Source organism: Podarcis melisellensis, assembly GCF_964234715.1.
Source record: "Podarcis melisellensis genome assembly, chromosome: 9".
NCBI lineage: Eukaryota > Metazoa > Chordata > Lepidosauria > Squamata > Lacertidae > Podarcis > Podarcis melisellensis.
Window position 1 is genome coordinate 22,682,973 of NC_138541.1, and position 27,319 is coordinate 22,710,291.

The window sequence follows — 27,319 nt, forward strand, 5'->3', positions numbered from 1 at the left end:
ACATAAGTTCCGAATATTTCAATTGTGTCCTTGGTATGCTTTGCATAGAGAGATAACATCATCCATGTGCTTTTTTCCTCCAGCTATTCCCAAAGTTATGATTGATCCATCTGGCCCACATACTGTATTTAAGGGAAATACAACCTTTCCTAAAGGCAGCGGTGGCATGACAAATAGGATACCTGAAACTGGTGGTGTGAGGCATCCCATTAAACCACCTAATCCACCAGCTACAGCGAGGCCTCCTTTCAGGACAACAATGAGACCTACCCCAAAACCAACCACGAGGCCAACACACAAACCAATTACCAGGTTTGTACCCAAGCCTGCAACCACACGGCCAGCTTTGAAGCCAGTGACAAGACTCCCACCAGTCACAAGGCCCCCGACCCCACCTCCAACTCCGCCTAAGCCTGTAACGACAAAAACACCACGACTCACAACTAAAGAGCCGCTGCACTTTCCTAGTGAAACCACAGCTCCGCAGGGATTCACAGTTGACAACAGGATACCAATCGATCCTCAGAAACCGCGAGGAGATGTCTTTAGTAAGTACCACTGAATCTTTTTCTATCAATGAACCTTGCCGTTCTGTACATGAAAAACATTTGAAGTCTCATGCAACACACAAAACTGTACATAGCTATAACTGGGGCCTGGGGGGGCCTTGTGCCATAACTAAAACTGGTAAATCAACTGGTAAATCAACTGTGACTTTGGTTAAATGCTTTTTTTTAATGAAAGCATTTAACCAAACATCTGGAAGGCAACAAATCGAGCAGGTTGCTGTGTTATGGAAAGTTTCTTCCACTTTACGACTGAATGAAACGAGGGACACGAAATAGATAAAGCGGTGACTTTATTGGCTCCATTTCTATTTTCAAGTGCAAACTTTTAAGTGGCACAATGCTCTTATCCATGAATTCACAGAGTCATCCCCTCGGTATTTATTGCTAAGCAACTGCAAAAATCAAATTAAAAATAACTTTTGATTCCTGCTTTATGGAATGTGCCCACCAAAAGGAGACACGTTTAAAGCTCGTGGTGCTGTAAAGATGCTCCTCGTATGAGGAAGTATATTTCGGAGAGCTGTATTGATACTGTATTACTTTTATGCCAAGTTTACTTCATGCCGCAGATGACACTTGCTGGCTTGCTCATTTCAGCATGCCTGCCAAGGAATACCCAGCACTCTGTTTCATCTATAGCACCAGGGCTGAGGTTAATTATAGAGCTTGGGGTTGGTATTTGGACAAGTCTTGCTCTTCAGCCTCATAAACAGGAGCATTGCTGAGCAAAATAGTCTGTGTGTTTTGTTATCTTATGGCAGATGGACAAGTGCATTCCTTAATGGCTTTGGGAGTGATTTTGGCTTGGCTTCAGCAACTCCCAGCAGCACAGTTTGAGGCATGTTAAGCTCTTCCCCTTGTTGAAACGACTATCTGGTTTGATATCTGTTCCTTTTAAGTACATGCTGCAGATATGAAGGCTTGATAAATTGGGACAGAAGAAACAAACCATATTGCAATTCCCATTCATTTCAAGGGTGCTCATGCAGGCACTGTTTGCAGTGTGACCAAAATATTGCTTCTGTGTTGGCATTATTAAAAAGTGCCTCCTTTCTGTCTGTTTTTGGAAAAGAATATTGTGTTGTAAGCATCTTTTAGTTTAATGTATCCAAGTACAGTTGTACCTCAGGTTACAGACGCTTCAGGTTACAGAACTTTGCTTCAGGATGAGAACAGAAATCATACGGCGGCGGTGCAGTGGCAGCGGGAGGCCCCATTAGCTAAAGTGGTACCTCCGATTTAGAACAGTTTCAGGTTAAGAACGGACCTCCAGAACAAATTAAGTTCTTAACCTGAGGTATCACTGTAAAAGAATAAGTTATAAGTACATTTGTACAGATAAAAGTATTTTCAACGCTCTGGCTGACCATTCAAGTGGTCTATATTGTAATGTGCTTGTGGCAGTAAAGCCACAGTGTGATTGGCAGCCAGGGTAGCATGGTGGCATGGAGTGCTCACAGGTTCTAAGGCAGGGGTCAGCAACCTTTTTCAGCTGTGGGATGGTCCACTGTCCCTCAGACCATGTGGTGGGCTGGACTATTTTTTTTTTGGGGGGGGAATGAATGAATTCCTATGCCCCCCAAATAACCCAGAGATGCATTTTAAATAAAAGCACACCTTTTACTCATGTAAAAACACCAGGCGGGCCCCACAAATAACCCAGAGGTGCATTTTAAATAAAAGGACACATTCTACACACTGATTCCTGGACCGTCCGCGCAGTGGCGTAGCGTGGGGGGTGCAGGGGGGCGGCCACACCGGGCGCAACATCTGGGGGTTAGGGGGGCAAATCCACGGGTTTGAGGACGCAAATCCACGGGTTAGGGGGCGCAAATTACTTGCCTTGCCCCGGGTGCTAACAACCCACGCTACGCCACTGCATCCGCAGTTGGGCCGCATCCGGCCCACGGGCCTTAGGTTGCCTACCCCTGTTCTAAGGGTTCACCTCTAAAAAGCAGCCCATCTTCCCATTTGGCTGGAATTTTGTCCTTTTGCAGGTTCTAAGTCTGAGGGTACCTACATAAAAGAGGAAGAAAGTGGAGGAAAAGGGAATTGTCATAGAAAGGAGCAAGTGAGAGAGGATACTTGGAAGAAATTGCCCAGTACTTAAGGAAGTCATATGGGTGTAAGGAGTATAGGGTGATAGGTGTGCCATGCAAACACCACATATCATCCTTGCAGAAATGTCAGGTACTCAGCATGCATGCCTTGGCATTCTGAGTTACAGATATATGCAAGTCAAGGCAATTTTAACCAAATGCTATCCTTTAGTTGATATACATGGAAGCAAAGGCACAGCTGTGTGTTCTGCACACAAGATTCCTTTCATTCTCTGGAAGCTAACGATTTGTTAAGCATTCCTATGGTGGTTGCCCTGAGGCCTTTTTCTTTCCAGAGAGCCCAGGGCCAGTTTATGTTGCCTTTTATTAACTTAACTCGAGGGCAGTTTTTGAAAAATAGCGTGGACAATGAAATAAAGCTTTAAATTTAAGTTTTAGGTGGATATTGCATGGCAAGGCACTCTCTCCCTCTCTCCCCATGCTCTAACCAACTGAGCCAAGCGACTTCCAAGTAGCAGTAAAGGAGAAAGTTAAACTTTCCAGAACAGTTGCCCCCTTCCAGTTGCTTTTTGTTCAAGAAGGATTGTGCCCAGTCCTGAACAAACTACTTAAATAAACTGCTAACTCTTTGTGTAATTTGGACCAAAATAATTCAGAGCAGTGATTTCCCCCCTAGAAAATATTTTTTATTCAGCTCACACCCTGCTTTCTTTTCTGACAAGATTATTGCTTGAAATTAAAAGGCACACTGTATAAGGGCACATCAACTACCAGGGATCTTCTTGTCCCTGACAGTCGATGACGTAGTCCAGGATAAAAGCATGTTGGCTAATAGGAAAAAAACCCCAACACACAGAAACTGCCCTGAGCAGAAGGACAATCAAAGGCAACTACTTTTCTGCAGGTACTTTTGAGCAGGTTAATTGGGCAACTCTTTTTATTTGATTTTTTAAAAAGTTTTGTTTGTCTTTTTTTGCTATTTTAATTGGTGATGACTAATAGTGGGTTTTATGATTTTCCTTTTAGTTTAATGTTAATACTATAATCATGTTTTGCTACAAACTGCCTTGAGGACCCTGTTAGCAGTGCATAAATCTTTTTTTAAAAAAAATCATAACCGTTAAATAATAGGAAGATACAACATAAGCTCAAAACTAGCACTGTAGTTAATTTTATATAAAGATACAATAAACAGGTGCCCTCTCAGTTTAGACAGAAAATTTGTGCAGGGCATGTGATGGGAATCTTTCCTTCTGTACAGTATTCAAAACCCAATTGCCTAGACAATTTCTTACTAAATACTCTGTGTTAGATAAAATAACTCATTTAGTGATAATCTCTGTAAGAAGGATTTTAGATTCTGTCCCCTTTACATTTTCAGTTTCATGCCTTCAGTCTGGACCAGTTCGGGGAGTTTTATTTGAGATGTGTCCTTGGCCAATTATTATTATTATTATTATTATTATTATTATTATTATTATTATTAGTGTACCTGAAGATCATAGGGTGGTTTACAGAATAAAAATACAAAATGAAAATACAAAATAATATCTTAACGACAACAGCAACCAATAACACCCACCTCCCACAAACACATTTAAAAGGCTATGGTTTGTTTAATCAGCCAGATGCCTGGCTATAGAGGAATGTTTTTGCCTGGCGCCTAAAGATATGTAGTGAAGGTGCCAGGCACGCCTCCCTGGGGAGAGCATTCCACAGACAGGGAGCCACTACAGAAAAGGCCTGTTCTCATGTGCTACACACTGGACCTCTTGTGGAGAGGGCACATGAAGAAGGGCCTCAGATGATGATTGTAGGATGCAGATCAATTCATATGGAGAGAGGCGGTCCTTGAGGTACTGCAGTCCTGAGCCATTTAAGGCTTTAGGGGTCAAAATCAGGACTTTGAATTCTAAATTCAATGAGCATTCCATGCCCACTAATCCCACTCACTAAGCTTTTGTGTTGTCTTAAAGATTTTCAGTGTTGCCATTCTCCTGAGGCCTGCTGATATCTCCTCCTGGTGTGCAGATGGCAGTTTTGAGTACATAAGGATCAGCAGTCGACAATGAGTTTTCTATTAGCTCATAGGGTGGTTATGTTTCCTTTTCTGCATCCTCTCTCTCAAGAAAGTCCTAATTTAACACTCTCTTTAATCTTGTGGCTGATATTTAGTGCTCAGGTTTTCTGACAGCATTGAGTAAGCTTCTTTTTGCCCCATTGAATCAACTTGAAACCGAGACCCTTAATCATGGCTTACCACAATGCAACTCTTTCCCAACCAAATTCAGCCACTGGCAAATAGATAAAAGCGTTCAAGATTAAAAGGCAGAGTGAAAAATTGGTTTTAATTAGCCCTTCAAAATATTCTGTTCCCACTCCCTCCTCTTGGCACTCCTGTTTTCTAGAGATCTTTATTTACTTTTTGTTAATTTTTTGGAATTAATATGTTGCCCTAGCAAGCCAAGCATTTCCACCAGAACTCCACCCTTCTGCCAAAGAATGCAGAAAACATCAAAATTACATTTAATGAACATAATAGGTTGAAATAAATGGGAAATTTAAACAGTTTCTCATTAGGATTTTTGTCACCTACTTTTAATTTATATGAATTGTGCATATTTTGGGAGATCTGTCACAGGATTCCCCATCCATCCTTATTTATTGCAAAGTTAGAGTTATGTGTTCAGATGAATTAGTTCTGCCTTCAGTTTTAACAAAAATGTGTCTAAGGGGAGACTAAAAAAAATGAAGAGCAATGAAAGCTTTTATTAAATGAAGGCGAACTTGTATTAATACAATGGCTGTATTGTTTATTTGTCAACCTTATTTTGAAAGCCAAACATGCTGTGCAGAGATAATAAGGGGATAAAATGGCATTCAGATGTCATATAGAATAGTTTAAAAAAATTAAAACAACATGGCTAGATATCTATGATTATACAGTGGTACCTCTGGTTATGAACTTAATTCGTTCTGGGGGTCTGTTCTTAACCGGAAACTGTTCTTAACCTGAGGTACCACTTTAGGTAATGGGGCCTCCTGAGGTAAAGTTCTTAACCCGAGGTACTATTTCTGGATTAGCAGAGTCTGTAACCTGAAGTGTTTGTAACCTGCAGTATTTGTAACCCGAGATACCACTGTACAGCGGTCACAGTAAATCTTCTGGTACACAGCTCATTTCTTTGAAGATGTGTAAGAAATAACTTTATTGGTTCTTTCCCCTGTTAAATCCACTCAAGATACAAAGCAACAAGGCTCATGTGCAGAGTATATTCGATGAAAGCCATATCTCAAGTAGTATCCTTTGCAACATTCCTTCAGTTAGAATTCACATACACAAAAAGGCATTTGACCACATTTCCTCTCCATAGTTAAAGGTTTTAACCAGTTAAGGTTGCATCCAGTGGGGCAATAAAACTACTAGCACAATTGCAAAGCTAAGCAGGGTCCAGGATGGTTTCAAAGTGGCTGAGGGACTGCATGTTGAGATTCCTGCATGGCAGGTGGTTGGTCAGTTTCAACAAGGAGTGGTTTAAAGCAGCCTTTTCCTTTGGGGACTGTGTTGATGTGGAGAGCTTCCTCCACTTTGCCTTGGTGAACCAATACACACCTGACTTGTTTATGTGAGAGAAGAGCCGTAGCTTAGTGGTAAACCCTTGCATGCGGACGGCCTCCGGTTTGATCCTTAGAATCTACGGGTGGGGCTGGGGGTGCCCCAGGATGCCTGAAACGCTAGAGAGCTACACCTAGTCAGTGTAGACAATCCTGATCTGTCCAGTGGTCTGACTCAGTACAGGGTTGCTTCCTATGATTCTTGCAACTAGATCCTGCACACAACTAGTTGGACACAAGCCAGCAGAATGCAGGCATTTCACATGATTTCTGCACACCTGGTAATCATGTGTACCTACTGGATTTGAAAGTGGGTCTTGTCTGCAAAAGGCTCATGACAAAATTGATTACTTTTTCTAAGATGCCACCGCTCTAAAAAGGTTGCATTGCAGTAGCAGCATCTCTGTGTTTCGAAATGCTGCCACGATAACAATTGCTATGTCAGGGATAGGAAAGGAGGAGAAGGAGACAGTAGAAGTTTTCTATGGGGCAAAGTCTGCTAAGTTCAAAACGTCGTTGAGCTTTTTCAACTTACCTTTGACAGAAACCAGATAAACGTTACTGTATAAGTTGCTGAGTGGGGGCTATAAATCCACATATGAAAGGCGATTAAATAGATTGAATTTTCCAGGAGCACAAAGCATTCTCTCCTTATTTATTTAATGTTAAAGTTGGAATTACTCAGTGGCCTACTTCCTTATCTTCTGCATTCATTCCTTCTAAATAGCTTCCCTTTTTTTCCTTCCCCCAGTTCCACGCCAGCCTGGAGTGAGCAATAATCTCTTTGAAACATTTGAAATTGAAAGAGGAATTAGTGCCGATGACGACGAAGCGAACGATGATCCAGGTGGCCAACACAGTTCTCACATCTTCTTTTAATTGTGTTTCTTGTTGGCTTATGGTGTGTGCGTGCAACATTTTTATTCCTTTCATTTGCAATGCGATCCTTGAGTCAACTGGCCTGCAATCTGGCGCTGAGACACACCACCCTTCAGATCCGTTTACTTTAAGCTCTGAGCCCAGATCGTGACCTGCCTCCCAGTCTGGTGCCCCTGCAGTCCCCAGCTCTTGTGTCCAGATCACTGCCAGCTACAGGGGTCATCATGACACATTTTGGTACCACCTATGGAAATGACGCGGGTGGCGCTGTGGGTTAAACCACAGAGCCTAGGATTTGCCAATCAGAAAGTCGGTGGTTCGAATCCCCGCGACGGGGTGAGCTCCCGTTGCTCAGTCCCAGCTCCTGCCCACCTAGCAGTTCGAAAGCACGTCAAAGTGCAAGTAGATAAATAAGTACCGCTCCGGCGGGAAGGTAAACGGCGTTTCTGTGCGCTGCTCTGGTTCGCCAGAAGCGGCTTAGTCATGCTGGCCACATGACCCAGAAGCTCTATGCCGGCTCCCTCAGCCAGTAAAGCGAGATGAGCGCCGCAACCCCAGAGTTGGCCACGTCTGGACCTAATGGTCAGGGGTCCCTTTAGCTTTACCTATGAAAATGCACTAAGGAGCCCCTTAAGGTCCAAGTGTTTGAAGACACCTCTTTGCTGAATCTAAGCAGGAATCTAAGCCTGGGCCACCTGGAAACCATACACATGTCACCTTGGATTCCATGAAGGGCGGGGGGATGAAATAAAATAGATATAATATTTTACCAGTATTCTCCAACTGCTAGTAATACAGAGTGAATCTATGTTACAGGCTGCAGTTGTTGATGCTATGTGTGTGCTGTATTTTCCTGCAGCAAACAGAACTGTTGGGAAAAACATAGTCACCATTAGTATTTGTGTTTGTCATAAAAATATGGGCCTTATTTACTAGCAATACAAGTGCACTAGGGACAGTTCTCACCCCCCCCCCCAAAAAAAAACACCCACACACCACACCCACAATAGTGAAGCCTTAATAAAATCCATAGGCCCAACTTTCTCTGATTTGATCACTCTGCCCCCCCTCGCCCCCAACATTGGCTATAAATTCTAACCAACCAGCTTTAGGCTGAAAAGTTCACCAGCTCCAACAGTCAAGACCTTACGCTCTTTTTTTGACCTTTGATCTGCAGGTGTTCTGGTTCACAGCTGTAACTTTGATGCTGGTCTGTGTGGGTGGATGAAAGAAAAAGACGATGATTTGCACTGGGAACCTGTGAAAGATGCCTCAGGTATTGCTTGATTTCCTCGGATTTAGTTCAAGCCTATTTTATCACCAAAGTTTGAGGGGCAAGAAACAAGCAATCTGAACAGCCGCACAGTTGTGTAGTTGGGTAATTTTCTACTCCAGACTTAAAGATTTTATGGAAGGGAGGTAATGTGTGGAGCCAATTCCAGGTTATTTTGGGGGGATTCTTTAGTAGGAATTGACAGGTGTCAATTTCCCCCCCTCTCGGTTTCTCATTTTTTCTCGTCTTAAGTTTGCTTTACCACATTTCATGGAATTTCCTTATGACAATTCACCACAATTTTAGTGTGCATTTCTCCTAAGATACTCGGGATATTTAAGCCCAGAAACATGTGGGTCTCTCACCTATTTGTTGCTACAAGCAGCTAGACATTCACAGTAACTGGTGTCTCTGACACACAGGACACATCTAGCCAGTTCAATAATGCTGAAAAGAGTATCATGTTTCAAAATAGGATGTTCTTTGAGATAGACATCTCTACTGAAACTCTGCATGTGTATGTATAAGACTTGCTTACATGCATGGATCTCTCTTGTTGGATCAGGGCAATTGTTTTGTATGTTTGATTGTTTTTTTCTATTACCACTTTCATATAAAAACTATGTATCCTGCCATGAACTCCACCCCCAGCTTTGAAACACTTAATAAAATGAGATCAAAATAAAGAAATACACATTAATGTTTATGTGGCACGAAGACTCATTCAGCAGAGTTTTGACTTCTTGCATGAAAGGCCGCATGAAATAAGTGATTGATACTACATGCTTTTTGATTTTGGCTCTTCTGAATGGTGCCAGTCTTCTGGTTTTCATTTAGCAGCTGATGACTTTTGAACAGATAATATCCCAGAGAGGAAGAGGTGCATGAATGACTTCAGATGAATCCCACATGCTTGGCAGCAAGGGAATGGACACTAGGGAGTACTGGGGTCTTATTCCATGTTTATTGGGTTTGGGGCAATTTTTACAAATATGGACATGCTGTTTTTTTAAAAAAAACAATAATGGGTGGGAATCCAAGGCTGTAATCATATGCACATTTACTAGGGAGCAAGACTCAGAGAACTAAGTGAATCTCCCATGATGAGTTTCAGACAGTAAGTTCAGGCCATACATCCAAGCAACTGATGTATGAACAATCTGAGTTAAGCAAGGGAGGATTGTCTAGTAAGTCCTAGATTATTAACACTGTTCTGTTGCTGCTGCTCTTTATTTGCGCAGCAAGAGAACTAAAGAATTATAGAAAGCTGGCATAAGTTCTATTGACATGTGTCACACTAGGGTAAGTTACTCCTCTTCCAAACTCCATTCAGAAGGAATTTGACTTACACTACCTTTTTTGCTGCGGGTGATGTGGGTGGTGCTGTGGGTTAAACCACAGAGCCTAGGACTTGCCGATCAGAAGGTCGGGGGTTCGAATCCCCATGACAGGGTGAGCTCCTGTTGCCGTTGCTCGGTCCCTGCTCCTGCCAACCTAGCAGTTCGAAAGCACGTCAAAGTGCAAGTAGATAAATAGGTACCGCTCCGGTGGGAAGTAAATGGTGCTTCCGTGCACTGCTCTGGTTTGCCAGAAGCGGCTTAGTCATGCTGGCCACATGACTCGGAAGCTGTACGCTGGCTCTTTTGGCCAATAAAGTGAGATGAGTGCCGCAGCCCCAGAGTCGGCCACGACTGGACCTAATGGTCAGGGGTCCCTTTACCTTTACCTTACCTTTTTTGCTGGTTATATTATGCTGGCATTATCGGAGTACAATCTTCCAGCCAGGTTAAAACACGCAGAGTGCAAAGCATTTCCAGTGAAGGGTTGTGACCTGTTCAGAGCACCAGGTAGAGATGCCTGGATGGCCACATTTGCCCCGAAAGCCTGAAGTTTCCAACTTGTGCTTTAGTTTAAGTTTGATGACTATGAGCATTTTGAGTCAAACATTCTCTCTCTCTCTCTCTCTCTCTTATTATAGGAGGACAGTATTTATCTGTCTCTGAACCCAAAGGAAAATCGGGACACGTTGCACGCTTGGTCCTTCCTCTTGGCCATTTAGGTCACTTTGGGGATCTGTGTCTGTCCTTCAGGCATAAAGTGTCTGGGATCCATTCTGGTTTACTTCAAGTCTTTGTGAGAAAGGCAGGGGCTCACGGACCAGCAGTTTGGGGAAGGAATGGCGGTCATGGCTGGAGGCAAACACAAATAAGTCTGCAAGGATCTGGCATCAAGAGTGTGAGTATCATTCTCGGGTGCATGAAAAAGGGAGTTCTTGAGAATGATATTATTCTTTATTAAACTCCACATGGGTTAAACTGTTATGTTGTAAAATGTGGCTACTGGGTTTGAATCCCTGAGATTCCTGGGTATGGTTAATAATGATATAAAAAAGTTAAAAATTAAGCTTTCCTTCCCAGACATAGAATAATTGCCATTCCCAGTTTGGTCCCAGGAAACTGTGGCTTACCAAACCATGATGACTCCTCCATAGCCAGGTATACAAGAGGAGAAGAAGGCAGAGGAGAGAGAACTCAACCATATCACACATTCATGCTGCAATAAACAGTGGTTTGTTGGTGTGCCTGTGCTTATAAGTAATTCGGGGTTTTCTTTTAGTTTTGCAGTGTTTCAGACCCTTTCGCTACTTTCATCCTTGTGATCATGTGGAGCTAAAAAAATACTAGATTATAACAAGAGCACATGGCTGCCTGTGGCCCATGTGTTATCCAGTCTCTCCTAATTACCATAGATGACAGCATTCCTGTTGTACTTCAAAAGCAGTCATCAACTTCCTCGCTGTTCGGAGAAAGCCATGTTGGCAGGAAGTAGAGATCTCCCTGAAATAGAATGTCTCCATTTGCTGTTGCCATTCAACAAGAGGCTTTGTCATAGTTAAGACCAAACGCAGGTTGCATGAGCTATGAAGATGGTGGCAGTTCTCACGGTTTCTGTAAGAGCAGGGATTGTATCAGTGCCTTTGGAGAGTTTGAGATAGATGCATTGAGAAGACAGATGATCAGAACTGGAGTCATTGTTAGATTTTATCCATATTATTTTATTGATTTATTTATATACCGCCTTCAGTTATAACAACAGCAGGGTGGTTCAAGACACGATAAAACAAATCAAATTTGTGTGTGTATAGATGCATGCACACACAAACCGCAACATCCATGAAGCAGCAAAACTGGCCTTAAAATAAACCTTGGTGAATTGGTGAAATGCAAACACTGTTGACACCTGCTTGATCAGGCCAAAGGTAATCTAATCCACCATTTTCTGGAGTAGCCAACCTGATGCCTAGGGTTGGCATACAAGCTGGTTGTTGAGCCGCCTCTTCTTCTTCTTCTTTGGAGGGGAGGCAAAATTGTTGACTTTTTTGTTGAGCTTTCTATGCAAAATCTCCAAAAAATAAAAAAAAGATGTTTTGGAGTTATTTTTATGGAAATTCACCAAAAAAACCCCAACACTTCCAACATGGGTTGCCATACGACTGGGTTTTCCATGAGATTTTAACCAATTTTGGGGAATTCTGCCTGGATGCTATTTCCAACATGCAAAACCCATATATGTCCGAGATATATGGCATCCCTGCTACAAGTACAGCAGCATTTTCTGCACTTAGGATTCTGAGCAGCTGGTATTCATAAGCATACTGGATTTGACATTTGAGAAAGTCCACTCTAGATACCACCAAGAAGGCCCTTCTCCATATGATCATGTGATGTATTTCTGCAGGATGTGGCATGATCAGGAGGACCTTTTCTGATTATCAAAGTGGTGCTGATCTATCTCTACCGGAGGCAGCTTCTAAGAAAATGCTATATAAGTCATATTTTTCTTTGCTTATTTTTTCTTAGGCTCATCAATATCACATATAAAGAATGACTTGAGAGTTCATTTTACTGTCAAAATACAGGTGGTGCAGTCTAACCTATGTGTTCATGGTAAAATAACCTCTTGTCTTTCACCGATACTGTACACACATTTTCCTACGCTGGGATGATAGCTGTGCTACAGTTTGGTTCATACAATAAACTTTCTATGTTGCAGTTCACAATAGTGGGGGGCTATTGGGTTGTTCTTTATTTTTATTATGTATTTTGTGGCTATATATCTTGATTTTATTTTGTGAACCGCCCTGAGACCCCTGGGTACCGGGCGGTATATAAATTTAATAAATAAATAAATACTTTTCTCCCCCAGGTTATTTTCAAAGGCGAGAAAGGAAAAGGAAGAACTGGGGAAATTGGATTGGATGATGTGAGCTTGAGGAAAGGCCTGTGTTCTCAAGACCATTAGTGGTAATAGACAAACTGGTAAAAAGAATGTACTTACATTACCCATGGCTTTTAGCCAAGAGAGATGGTGGACTGACAATTGGTTCTCCCTTGCCTTTATGAAATCCCAGTGAACCTACATCTAAAAAAAAACCAGAACTTTCCATAAAGGACAAAGTAAGCTCAAGCCAATATTGGGGATTTTCATTAACAGTTATCCAGCTCACGTTTGCATATGTGATAAAGGCATAAATTCTGGATTATGGCTATGAATATCCTTCATGAAGAAGAACCAACTGTTCCTAGGATTCATCAAAAGGAGACTTCAGTACATACAGCAATTGCATTAATAGACTTCTGGGTGTTTCTCCATTTTGCTGTTTATACTCTGGCATGGGACTGGTTCAGCTGTATAAATTGAAAATAACTCAGGAATAAACCTGAGCTGTTGTTCTACTGCCACCAACTTTTAAAGGAGAGAGAGAGTGTGTATGTATATATATATATATATAATAGCATTTATTCTTTAGTTGTATCTTAATAACAAGAGACAGTTATTATAGAGTAGGCACTGCAACCCTTAATATTCGTAGTGCTGTGTTATGTATAAATGTGTATGGATATTAATGTATTTATATGTGTTGTGTATTTGCAGGATCTATTTGTAAGACTAAGTGGCAGCTGTGCACATTCAAGTTAGATTAGAACACAGAAACCCACAATGATAGTCATGCAGTAAGTATTTACGACACAGGTTGCCATGTGCGGACAATTTTATAGGGTGGCAATGAACTTCACCTATAAGTAAATGTAATGATGAGTTGGGTGCTAGATTCACTGCAACAGTATTGAGTTACTCAAATCAATGGTCTCATGTCGGAAGGAAAAGCACTCATAACTGGTAGCAACAGCGTTGAAAGGTGCTCTTGTGAATTTAATAGTCATGTGGCCAGGGAACATTTGACATTAATGTCATTTCTCAGCAGCTATTAAAAGCCAAAAGAGCTCTCTTTGGGTCAGGAATTGGCCATCTTGAGCAAAAGACTATAGCAGCCGGCAGACTGGTTTCCAGCTATTGACTGGTCTACCATACTTTGCCCAGGGCAGCTTAAAAGGAAAATAAAAATGCAATAGTAAACACAATAGAATGATAATAAAACAAACCTCCAGTCAAAGAGAGATTCAAATGGCTTAAAAGAGTTAAAGATTGGAAAGATGAAGAAACCTGGGGAGGGTTTTTCATATGGCAACACAATAACGATAGCAGCATGAGCAAGTGAGATTTTCCCCAGAGGCCATTCCACAGGCAGGCCACCACCACCAAAAAGTCTCCCTCCTTCCCTGCCACTCACCTCACTCCGGCTCTCAGGGCCACTTGGAGAAGAGCTGCAGATCTAAGTCTTGGTGTATGGGCAGATGGATTACAGACAGTCCAACAGGTGCAAGATGCAGAGAACAAGTTTGATGTCCCTGCCCTACTAAGGGCATACAGGCACTTAAGAGTCTTTACTCTTAAGTGCCTGTATGCCCTTAGTACGCAAGGATTTGTACATTTAAAGAATGCTTAGGTAGCTCAGTCATTGGTACAGCTAAGTACCATCCTAGCAGCGAACAATGCCATGAATGAAGCATACTGCCATTAGCAGTATACACAGATACCAGGATCTTTTCAACTTACTCCAAGGTTACTCCCAGCCCCCCGGAGTCACCATGCAGCTTTTTGAACACACCAAATGAGCCATTTATAGAAGTAATAATGTCATTAGAGTTGGGCCTGAATAATGTTTATGTAGGCAGTTGATTTTTTTTTTTTTAATCGGTTAAAGTTGCAATTTTAAAGGTGCGCACAAGGGAGTTGAAAACTGCTGCTACTTGCACAGCTGAACAGGCAAGCTTTTTTTTTAAGTTTTGAATGCAGCTTGATTGTTCTGCCAGGCAACCTGTTGCAGCATTCCTGCTGTGAGCAAGACCCCTGTACCTCACCTGCACACATAACTTGGTAAGGTTTCCGTCTAAGTAAGTTTCGGAATCATTAAATGCACATTGTTCGGTTTTATCTGGTTGGATTGGTGTGTGAAATGGGGTTTAAACCACAACCAATATTTTCAGAGTTTTCTTTCCACAGACCAAAACGCCATCCTTTTGGTTTTTTGTTTTTTAAAGAAAGAAGGTACAGCTGTGTTTGAATCTTGTACTATTATAGAGAAACTATATTGAAATGTAAAATGCAGATTAAGGGTAATGGGCAGAATCTTGCAAATTCATCATGTCAAATATCAGAGGAAAGGCATGGAATGTGGCTGTTTTATTGGTGCATTCATGCAATCTATTTAAGCTCCACTGGTTTCAATGGGACTTACTTGGCCATGGTTAATGTTCGCTGAATTTAGCCCAGTATTAGACCCAACTGCTTTTTGTTTCTATTTAAGCCAGTAACATGCAAGGTGATACTAACTTAATGTCTCTTTTGCTGAAAGACAGAGTATATTCCACTACAGCCTTTTAGTGGCACATAGCTTGCCATCTGCCCAGCGGCAGAGGAAGCCGCTCGGACGCCTGGGACGGTGCACCCAGGGGTGGGGCAAGCCTCCCATAGGGGCGGGGTGCACTGCTGGGCCCCCAGAGTCTGCCTGCCTCCTCCCACTCAGGCGCCCGAGGTCTCCTAGGAGAGACCCGTGGCTTGGGCGTGCTGCAGGCCCTGCAGTGAGTACTGCCCGGCATTTTGTCATGGGCCCCCCCCCTCAGTGGTGGCACCTGGGGCAGCCCACACCCACCACACCCCCTTCCTCTGTCCCTGCATCTGCCACAATCTAGAATTCCTTAATCTGAAGTCTTGCACCCTGAGACTTTTGACTTTTCTCCCATTGTACAGCGTCTTCTCACAGTGCACTGCAATCTGATTTTGAAGCTATCCCAAGTTCCAAAATATGCTTGGTTCTACAGAGCCAGGGAGGGCCTGCTCAACCAGTAGACAGAGCCAGGCAGTTGCCTCAGGCAGCAGATGCTGGGGGGGGGGGCAGTCAGGGTGGTGAGCAGCAGTGAGGTGTTAGAAGAGAAGTTAGAGATTCCAACCAAAGATCAGGAAGATCTTTAGGACAGTGTAAGCTGTTCGAAAGTTGAACAGTCTCCCTCAGGAACTGGTGGACTCTCCATCCTCAGGTGTTTTTAAGCAGAGGTTGGATGGCCGTCTGTCATGGATGCTTTAGCTGAGATTCCTGCACTGCAGGCTGTTCAACTAGAAGACCCTTGGGGTCCTTCCGAATTCTACAATTCTATGATTAGCACATGGCCTGCCCTGCACTCCTAAACTATCCCATTGCTCTCAGGTGCAGTGAAAGACACTGTCCCAACCATCAGCGTTGGAGCAAAATTCAGTTGCCGATCTGGTTAGCTTCTGTATCTGGAATGCGGCCATCATTTTGTTCCAAGAGGCTTTTTTCTTGCTCCCAGGGAGGAAAAAAAGAGGATGAAATTCAAAAGCTTATCAAGTGTTTTTTCTAGGTTGTGGCCAAAGGTTTCCCTATTGTTCATGGATTTTAGTGATATACTGGCAGTATTAAAGTGTGTATTTATCATGGGCCTGAATCATGTTGTATGATAGGACAGCAAGTGTTCACAAAACTTTTTTTTTTGTAATCCTAAAAAAGTGTATGATCTTAACATCTTTACTTGGTTCAAATTAGATTTTTGTGTGTGTTTGTGTGTGTACAGTTTTTCATGATAATATCTTACAGGGCCTGGAGCTCCAATGCAACCACCAAAAAGCGCATCCCAATTCAGTTTGATGGAAGAACTCTGCACTTACAGAGATGCCCTATCCATTGAAGTGAATGGGATGCCTGCTCACATAGGAGACTTTCTGCATGTCAGAGTAGGCAGGACATTCAACACTGAGGACTTGGTATTTTAACCTTGATACAGCTCACCCAACATATTGTGCTTTGCTTTTTGCAATGGGCAAAAGCCGCTGAGTGTCTCCCATATAGAGAAAAGTCCCTGACAAAGACAAGGCTTGCTCCTTCCAATGGCTACAAATTGGCATCACTTTAACCAGCTTAAGAGGATTTCAGTAAGGGTGGTTTTTCAAATCGCCAATCAGAAAAGTAGATGTATGAATTGTTTTCGCATCTGCTTACCGTGCTGCTGGTGCAATAACTACAGGGGGGAAGTCTTATATCTCTTTTTGTGGTGACATGCATGGGCACCAGATGTCATGAAAGCTCATGTAGTCATGGCTGGATGAGGGAGTGACTTCCCCTTATACTGTTAAAGCCAAGTTGCATGCACATCTTCAGTGGAACATAGGAAGCCGTCTAATACTGAGGCAGACCATTAGTTCATGTAGTCTGCAGTACAGCATCTCAAGACAGCCTCTGATAACTTGTCGAAAGTTCTTCTATCTCAAAATACATTTTTCTGTAATTTTCACTGGCAGCTTTATTGATCTTACCTTTCCCCAACTATTCGGCTTAGTCTGATCTAACAAACATAAATGCTGATTTTTCTCTGTGTGTGCTATCCCCTTCTTTCTTTTTGGCTGATCTTCCTGTTTTCATGCTATATATAGAACAGCTCTAGTTACGTTCCACAGGGCATTTTATGGAGATACAGTTCTTATAAACAAGCACAAAAAATCTATACTACAGATCTCACTATCGTGACAAGCAATACACACAGTATTTTACACACAATGATTTTGGTCCAGCTGTATATATGGGGAAAGAAGGTATTGCACAAAAGCAGATAAGGGGTGAATTATCATTGCATTACAGTAAAGATGCCAATGTGTGTCCAAACAATAAAATGATGATCTGGATCAAGACATCTGTATTTGATATGCCCATGTAGCAAGCTTTCTGTACAAGCAGATCTCTCTTGCTCGACTTGGGCATTAAAATGTACCTAAAGTCCAATATCATTCATGTATAGCTTTCCTCCATTCAGTGACTTCCCTCTCTGACAACAGTTTTTTTTAAAATAATAATAATAATATTTTTTGGTGCCAACAAACCTGTATTGCACAAAGTTCAAGTGGAACACATTTTATCAAATGTACTGTAGGACATCTTAATAATTTAATATGGTTTTAAAGAAATGAATAATTTTCCAAAACAGACTCAAAATAAAGACATCTTTGTAAATTCACATGCATTTGTCATTCTTGTTATTTCTAAAAGCAAAATAAATGCAGATAACCAAGGGTACAATACGATATCTGGTTTTGTCATCCATGTAAGGCTATGTCCATTTGTTGAAATAAACAAGCATAATTTCTGTAAAGTCCTAATCTTGGTATGATTTTATTCTGATCATTGACTAGAGCCAAGCAGGAGTGGCAAGGAAATTGAGCGACCATTGTACATTATTTTCAACTTTCCCCTCCCCTTCATTTTCTTTGATGTGTATCATTAACTCCATGGCCAAATTCCTTTAGAAACTAAAACTAAACAGAGAGGCCAAAAGGCCACGCATACTGCATCTTCTAGACAACATCTACAAATTCTACAAAGCAAATGTAGAAACAAAGCTGACTGCACTGCTGACATCTGACTCATTTTAAGACTGCACTCAACAGCTCTGGAGAGAAAGAATCCTTGTCATCTTACACATCCTTAAAGGGAAAACTATAACTGGAATGCAGGGCTGGTTTGCACATCCCAGTTCCACATGATCACAGCCACAGCATGTGTTGAACAGCACATGCAAACGGAACACCACAAATATTGCACCACCAATACAGTTTTATTTTTTTATAATTTAAGAACCTTGTGCAGGTTAAGGACATTGTTTGACATAAATGTGTTTGGATTTGATATTCCGCTTTACCACTACCCTAAGGAGTCTCAAAGCAGCTCACAACCTCCTTTCCTTTTCTTCCCACAACAAATACTCTGTGAGGTGAGTGGGGCTGAGAGACTTCAGAGAAGTGTGACTGGCCTAAGGTCACCCAGCAGCTGCAGGTGGAGGAGCGGGGAAGCAAACCCAGTTCACCAGGTTACGAGTCCACCACGCTTAACCACTACACCACATTGGCTCTCTAAATGTGTCCATTTAGAGGCCTGTTAGGTTAGGGGAGCAAATAAATGCAATTTGTCCCAAATTTTATCCCTGAAAAGGAGGATGTGTCCTGGAAAAAGAGGACACATGGCAACTCTGATTATAACAATATACAGTGGTACCTCGGGTTAAGTACTTAATTTGTTCTGGAGGTCCGTTCTTAACTTGAAACTGTTCTTAACCTGAAGCATCACTTTAGCTAATGGGGCCTCCTGCTGCTGCTGTGCCGCCGGAGCACAATTTCTGTTCTCATCGTGAAGCAAACTTCTTAACCTGAGGTAATATTTATGGGTTAGCAGAGTCTGTAACCTGAAGCGTATGTAACCTGAAGTGTATGTAACCCAAGGTACCACTGTATACATAACTAAAATTCAGTCCCTTTCTTCAGTCACAGATGGCAAATCATTTGAAAATGCTTTGGAAGACAAAGCACCAATCTTGGTCACCAACACCACCTGAATGTGTAACGATAATGCCCAATTTTTGGCAGCCACCATTATGCATTCTTGTTTCAGCGGGGGGGATGGAATCCTCATGCACAACAGGCTTCTCATCTCCTCTCAGAATTGGTCAGATACCTCCTAACAGGCTTTTCCATTTAGAAACAGACTGAACTATAGCAAATGTTTTCGTTATTATGTTCCTTGTTTCCCAAAAGATAGAGGAAGTATCACACATCTGGTTCTCACCATAACTCTGTATGTGACCCACTAAATCCAATTTATTATTCCTCTGGCAGAAAAACCCAACAGCAAGTTGCTGTGAAAATTGCCTGTGCTCATTCAATCATATCCCCCGCTTCTTAGAGTTACACACCCTTGCCTTGAAGAAATGCAATGTCTTTTTAATTGTTCCACTGCCTTGTTACAGCCTAAGTGTCACAATTTACTGGGTTTCAGGTTTACATCTCTGTATGGGAGATCATTTCCTCTTTCTTACAGCGATGGGGGCAGAGAGGTCAATATGCTTACACTGTGGTACTATTGTTTGTTTGTTTTTAATTTTTAAGCATACCTCTTGATCCACGCTGAATTTATATCAACATTGTATTCTTGTAGGGTTGCCATATTTCAAAAAGTAACATTCCTGACCCCCGCAAAATTGTTTAGCTTTTTAAAGGAACAAACCTGATTCTTGTGAACGTGGAAAGGAGCTTGACATTGGGGTAGGAGGAGGAGAATTCCCTGCCACTGAGTTGGAGCCCCCATCTCTAGATGCTGTGGTCCCACAAGAAGGCCAACGAAGTCAATCCTATCAGAAAAAAAGAAAACACAGTAATATGTGCACCCTGAAGACAAACATAGAGTAACAGAGCTCGCTCAAGATATTTTGTTGCCTGAGGCGAAGGGCAATATGGTGGCATTTCTCCTATTCCACTTAGAGCAAGTATAGGGAACCTTTGTACCTCCACATGTTTCTGAACTACAACTCCCATCATGCCCAGCAAGCATGGCCAACGGCCAGGAAAGATGTTGATTGTAGTTAAGCAACTTCTGGAGGACCAAAGTTTCCTCACACCTGACTCAGAGAAACTGATAAGGTTAGCTGCTGAATATTACTTCAACACTGGAAGTGGTACACCATTCTCTACCACATCAGAGGAGAGCAGGGTCATCTTCGGAGGGCCTGTGTGGTGTATATCCTTTTCCCCTCCATTCCCCTCCAGCCTGCCATTTCCCTCTGCCTACCAGCTTTAGACGCCTAAGGCAGCTGCCTCACTCTGCCTAATGGTATGTCAATGGCTGACAATAAAGGACAAGTGTATGTGCCATAACAACAACAACAACAACAACAATTTATTATTTATACCCCACCCATCTGGCTGAGTTTCCCCAATTGAGTGTTAAAAACAATACAGCATTAAATATTAAAAACTTCCCTAAAGAGGGCTGCCTTCAGATGTCTTTTAAAGATAAGATAGCTGCTTATTTCCTTAACATCTGAAGGGAGGGCGTTCCACAGGGCGGGCGCCACTACCGAGAAGGCCCTCTGTCTGGTTCCCTGTAACCTCACTTCTCGCAATGAGGGAACCATCAGAAGGCCCTCGGCGCTGGATCTCAGTGTCCAGGCTGAACGTACAGGACCGAGGCCGTTTAGGGCTTTAAAGGTCAGCACCAACCTTTGAATTGTGCTCGGAAACGTACTGGGAGCCAATGCAGATCTCTCAGGACAGTCATGCAGTCGTGGCGGCCACTCCCAGTCACCAGTCTAGCTGCTGCATTCTGGATTAATTGCAGTTTCCGGGTCACCTTCAAAGGTAGCCCCACGTAGAGCGCATTGCAGTAGTCCAAGCTTTTATTTTAAAAATGAAAAAAAGAAATCACACTTTTGACCCAGTCATTTCATTGTTTTTCCTGTGATTGTAGACCTTTTGAGGCCAGTGTTTCCATCTGTTTCTTTGGCCTTGGCAAGTAATCAGTGAAACCTGTCATCCTTTGCTCCTCTCTGTACAAATTGCTTTTTCGGATGGCTTGTGTCATCAGCTGTGATCGAGTACACAAAGGCATGCGGCACCCAGCTCTGCCACAAAGGGAAGCATTCCCGGCTTTCTGAGCCCAAACCATGCGTAGTATGCCACATCAGCTGGATATTTTAATGCAAGGATTTGCGTATAATAACATGATCGTGAAACAATGTCATCACTTATTTATATATTACTTATTGTAGTAGACCATGATTCATTTGGGAGCTATCAGTAGCAAAGGAAGCTGCCTTACACAGAGTCAGCAACATTGATCCATCTAGCTCAGTACTGTATACACTGGCTGGCAGCAGCTCTCCAGGCTTTCTGACTGGAAGACCCTACCTGGAGATGCCGGGATTGAAATTGATAACTTCTGCATGCAATGCAGTTACTGTAGCACAGACCTATGAACATTCCTCAAATTAGCTGCGGGTGAACAACCACCACCAATATGGGCCTTTTAAAAATAATAACGTCATTAGTATTACTATCATCAACATGTTGCTACATATACACACTGGCTGTGATCACTCTTCTAAAAAAAAACTAAATAACGTGCATGTTCCCCAATATTTAATACTAGACACAATCTATTGCAGAGTTAAGCAAGTTTAAGATTCTTGATGTGACTGGGCTTATGTATGTTTAACTCTATTGCATTGCAACTTATATAACACTTATTTTTTTAAAAAATAATTTTTTATTAGTTTTCCAACACAAATTAAAAACAAAACAACACACACACATAAACAAACAAAAACATATAAACACATATAATTTCAAAACCTCTTTTTCATAAACCTTGCTTCTCGGACTTCCCCTTACCTCCCCTTTTCTGCATCCCTGTTTTAAAATTTCTTCAGCAGCAACTTATATAACACTTAAATCACTTCCTCTGTTAAAAATAGGGCGTGGGTGGCGCTGTGGTCTAAACCACTGAGCCTCTGGAACTTGCTGATTGGAAGGTCGTGGTTCGAATCCCCATGATGGCGTGAGCTCCTGTTGCTCTGTCCCAGCTCCTGCCAACCTAGCAGTTTGAAAGCACACCAGTGCAAGTAGATAAATCGGTACCACTGCGGTGGAAAGATAAACGGCATTTCCATGCACTCTGGCTTCCATCATGGTGTACCGTTGCACCAGAAGCAGTTTAATCATGCTGGCTACATGACCCAGAAAGCTGTCAGTGGACAAACACTGGCTCCCTCTGCTTGAAAAGCGAGATGAGCGCCACACCCCATAGTCGCCTTTGACTGGACTTAACAGTCCAGGAGTCCTTTACCTTTACCTTTTTTTTTTACCTTTTAACCATCCTGATTTACTTTAAGAAGCAGGAATCGGGATGAGACCAATTGCATAAACAACCCAAGCAGGGTGTGTGGGTGCGCATGAACACTAAGGAAGTGGTTTATTATTTGAGAGGTGTGCCATGGGCATAAGTTGAGTTGTAATTTCAGATTCTAACAGTGCAGCAAATGGGGGAGTTTTAAGAGTATTGGGGTGCCCTTGCAGAGAGCGTTTTGCAAGTACTGAAGATTTCCCAACACTAACTTGACAGCATGAACCAGGTCAATGGCCTATCTAGTCCACCATCCTGTTTTCACAATGGCCAACCAGATGCCTGCAGGAAGTCAGAAAGCAAGACCACAGCACATTCCACACTGGTGTTCTCCAACAACTGGTACTCAGGGGCATACAGTACTGCCTCCAACGCTGAAGGAAGAATGCTGGGTTTTTGCCTATATCCTTAAAGGAATGACTGGAGGCTGAAACCCTCACACTTTCCACCCTGCTCTTTCCCTGGACCAAGTGCCATGCAGGTGCGAGAGAAGAAATGTACTGCAAATCTCTGCAGGAAATTTCCTCAGGCAGATGGGATTCTTAATAGATTTGTCCTCAATTTTTAACTGAGGACATGGGGAATATTAGCCATATTATTATATTTTGTGGGTGCCCTCAGGTAAATAGCATTGCCTTGCGCAATGTATTATGTAACTCAAGCTGAAGGCAGAAAAATAGCTTCCTAGCCCTGCGCTGAATTGGTCAGTGATTTACATAAAAGCCAGACACATTGGACTATTTAGCGGTTATGGGCACCATTAAGCAGGGAATGAATGAGCCAGCCGCCTCCATATAACTTTCTAAGGGTTCTTCATAATTAGATTTTTTGACTGCTGCAAACACCAGCGCTGATTGCTAATTTCTTCAGGGGAAGCTGTTAAATTAATTGCATATTAAAACATTATGCGCCACCTTTTTTTGTGTTTTTGGAAGGGGCCAATTTCCCTGAAGCATCGGCAGGCTTGTTTGTTTTGGACATAGATTAGAGTCAATAGGTGAAATTAAGCGTGAGCTGAAAGGCAATAGATCAGAGAGAGCAACTTCTTTTCTGATGGAAGGAGCAAATTCTCAGTCAGGTAAGATTTCAGTCATGAGCAGTTAAGGCCAACTGAAGTTGTGAGGATAAAAAAGTATGCAATGACCTTGTGTTGTGTTGTGTTTATAACAGGAAAAATAAACTGTATTAAGAAAGTCACATGGATATAATTTCCAAAAAGGTGGCTTTGTTGGCATCAGATGGACATAGGAACACCAAATGCTGCCTTATACCAAGTCAAACCTTTGACCTAGCTTGTTCTGTACAGTCGTACCTCGGGTTAAGTACTTAATTCGTTCCGGAAGTCCGTTCTTAACCTGAAACTCTTCTTGACCTGAAGCACCAGTTTAGCTAATGGGGCCTCCTGCTGCTGCTGCGCCGCCGGAGCAAGATTTCTTTTCTCATCCTGAAGCAAAGTTCTTAACCTGAGGTACTATTTCTGGGTTAGCGGAGTCTGTAACCTGAAGCGTATGTAACCTGAAGCATATGTAACCCAAGGTACCACTGTATTGTAAAGGTAAAAAAGGTAAAGGACCCCTGGATGGTTAAGCCTAGTCAAAGGCAACTATGGGGTATGGTGTTCATCTCGCTTTCAGGCTGAGGGAGCCAGTGTTTGTCCACAGACAGCTTTCCGGGTCATGTGCCCAGCATGACTAAACGACTACTGGCACACGGAGGACCGTGACGAGTGCCAGAGTGCACGGAAAAGCCATTTACCTTCCCGCTGCGGTGGTACCTGTTTATCTACTTGCACTGGTGTGCTTTTGAACTGCTAGGTTGGCAGGAGCTGGGACAGAGCAACAGGAGCTCCCCACCATCGAGCAGATTCGAACTGTTGACGTTCTGATCGGCAAGCCCAAGAGGCTCAGTGGTTTAGACCACAGTGCCGCCCACATCCCTGTATTGTATCTACTAATTGGCAGTGGCTCTCCAGGATTTCAGATAGGGACTATCATCAGCCCTACCTGGAGATGCTGGGGATTGAACCAGATGCAGAGCAGAATCTCTTCCATTGAGCTGAAGTCTACAAACACTTATGCCACAACAATCTCACCCATCTGTAAGGTACCGCAAGAGCCTTTGTTATATATGAGAGGCCCCTTCAATGCCCTGCTGAGGATGTTGCTGTCATTGGAGACTCCAGCGGCCACCAGACCACAACCAGTCACAACTTCTCCTCAGTATTTGCTTTTTCCCCCTGCCAAAATAAAGAGAGATACAGTGGTGCCTCGGGTTACATACGCTTCAGGTTACATACACTTCAGGTTACAGACGCCGCTAACCCAGAAATATTACCTCAGGTTAAGAACTTTGCTTCAGGATGAGAACAGAAATCGTGCAACGGTGGCAGTGGGAGGCCCCATTAGCTAAAGTGGTGCTTCAGGTTAAGGACAGTTTCAGGTTAAGAACAGACCTCCAGAACGAATTAAGTTCTTAACCTGAGGTACCACTGTAAACTCTTGCCTCCCACTGGTTTCATAAAAGACATTTGCACTCTGTATGACTGGACTGGATTTGATTACATATTTAAACTAAGCCTTTCTTTGTAATCCATGACAAAAACACCCAATTAATCATCATTCTCTTGGTAACGTGGCCCCACTGGCAACGGATTCAGAACCACCACCATGAACAGGCAAACCGTCATCCCTACTCGGACTGTCCAACAATCCTTGGAATGCTGAAGCAATTAGAAACTTGACAGAGATGGTTCCTGATGGATGACCTGACAGTGGATGCCTCTGTTGTCTCCAAGTTCTATTATTAAGCGCTAAGTCACGAGAGGGTGTGTGTCCTTGGAGCTAGTCCCCAGCCTTATTTGCAGTTTCTCCTCAATTTCCACAGAGCTGGGGAAAAGGACGTGTGAGATCATTTTATCTTCATAGTGACACACATGGGTGTGATCTGTGAACTGTTGTAACTACAGCATTTCAAGTGGGCATTATTTACTGATAGACAAATGCCGTCTGTTATGAAGAAGGTTGGTGTTACACAAAGGGAGAGCTTTGTGTGTTGTGAGGACTGCAGGGGGGGGGGTTGTTGTGTGTTTGTCCAGAGACACCTGCCCAATTTTTCCATGCTGCAACAGTGCCAAGTGCAGTTATTTATTTATGAGAATGAACTTATGTTCTTAACTGGCATTTCAGATGCAGTGTCTCCAAAAGTGGCCTCTGGTAGCCTCACCCTCCATGAATTTGTCTAATCCTCTATTAAAGTCAATACGGTGTCTATCACTAGTAGCATGGAGCCCTGTTGCCCTTCAGAAGTGTGACTGGAAGAACGGACGGCAAATCCTAAGACAGTTATTTTAGAAGCCGTTAAGCTTTTGCTCTTTGTATCAAAAGTTTGTGAAGACACGCCCTTAGACTGTGGCAAGTGTTTGAGCTCTTGCATTCGTTATGCTTTTGGGGGGTATAATATATGGAGGTGATAAAGAGAAGATTGTTTCGAAATGCCGTAAAAAAAATTAATTAAATGTTTTTATTTCCAAGGGTGTGTATTTGAAAATTAAGTGTTCCTCTTTGCAGGCTTTGTAAGTAGCAAGCTCATTATATTTATATGCACGACACCTGGCTGGTTTTGCTTGATCCACCTTTGAACAATAACCTAACTTCTCTGCCCTCAGGAGATGGAGAACTCCCTGGATGTTATTCCTGGCACAAATGACCAAATTATTCCTCCCCCCCCTTTTTTCTCTTTTTTTTGACAAGAGCTGCTATGCAAACAGAAGTCATTTGATGCAGTTAGTATTTTCTTCTCCCTTTTACAACTCTCGTGGAATGCCAAGTTACCTTTAAAAAAGAAAAACCTGATTCCTAAGGCGTGTGTGTTCTTTTTAAAATATATATATAGAGAGAGAGAGAGAGAGAGAGAGTACAAGTAAAGTAGCTGGTCTCTCTCTGTCAAGGTATTATGGCTGCATTTATCTCACCTCGATACTTGCCTTCCACTCCAAGGAGATTAGTCAGCTGTCAAAAAAGGTCTTTCAGCATCTTTTATAGAAGTCTCGCAAGGCTGAGGCTTGGCTTGTGAAAGCATGTAGGAGCTGGAACTGGCTCAAGGCCACCCCTCCCATTCTTTTGCTCAAACCAGCACGTTTCGGAGGCTTTCATGCCTTCACTTCACCAGCCACCTACAAGAAGAAGATCAGTCAGCTGCCGAGTTATGATGCCAATGTAACCACAGCAGGTCGACTGAGAAACAAGAGGGAGGGAACTCAGTGTGCTTGGCAAATGAAATGGTGGTTTTGCTGCCCAGCATGAGAGTTTAAGCAATGTTATAAGTAGCAGTAGTGATGATGATAATAATAATAATAATAATTTATTTATACCCTGCCCATCTGGCCACTATGGGCGGCTTTCAACAGAACATTAAAAACAGACTAAAACTTCAAACATTAAAAAATTCCCTAAACACGGCTGCTTTCAGATGTCTTCTAAAAGTCAGATAGTTGTTTATTTCCTTGACATCTGGTGGGAGGGCGTTCCACAGGACGGGCGCCACTGCCAAGAAGGCCCTCTGCCTGGTTCCCTGTAACCTTCTCGCAATGAGGGAACCGCCAGAAGGCCCTTGGTGCTGGACCTCAGTGTCCGGGCTGAACAATGGGGGTGGAGACGCTCCTTCAGGTACTCTGTGTGGAAGACCAAACCAAGGGTGCAGAGTAAGGCTCTAGCTGGTTGGGAGACAGGAAGGGGGTGGCTCAGATGCCGTTTGTATGGCATTGCGGTGCTCTAGGTGGAGACAGGTG

The 27,319-nt window shown here is 42.7% G+C and overlaps 1 protein-coding gene across 4 annotated transcripts in view; it reads left to right on the top strand.

Annotated features, from left to right (window-relative positions):
* Positions 1 to 13,519, top strand: part of NPNT (nephronectin) — a 61,813-nt gene extending 48,294 nt beyond the window's left edge. For all 4 annotated transcript variants that reach the window (XM_081925005.1, XM_081925006.1, XM_081925007.1 and 1 more), the window contains 5 exons: positions 84 to 548; positions 6,996 to 7,091; positions 8,301 to 8,399; positions 10,375 to 10,631; positions 12,603 to 13,519. In XM_081925005.1, the coding sequence (XP_081781131.1) occupies positions 84 to 548; positions 6,996 to 7,091; positions 8,301 to 8,399; positions 10,375 to 10,631; positions 12,603 to 12,698 (1,013 nt within the window). In that variant the 3' untranslated portion in view covers positions 12,699 to 13,519. The remainder of the gene's footprint in view (positions 1 to 83; positions 549 to 6,995; positions 7,092 to 8,300; positions 8,400 to 10,374; positions 10,632 to 12,602) is intronic.
* Positions 13,520 to 27,319: the final 13,800 nt, after the last annotated feature.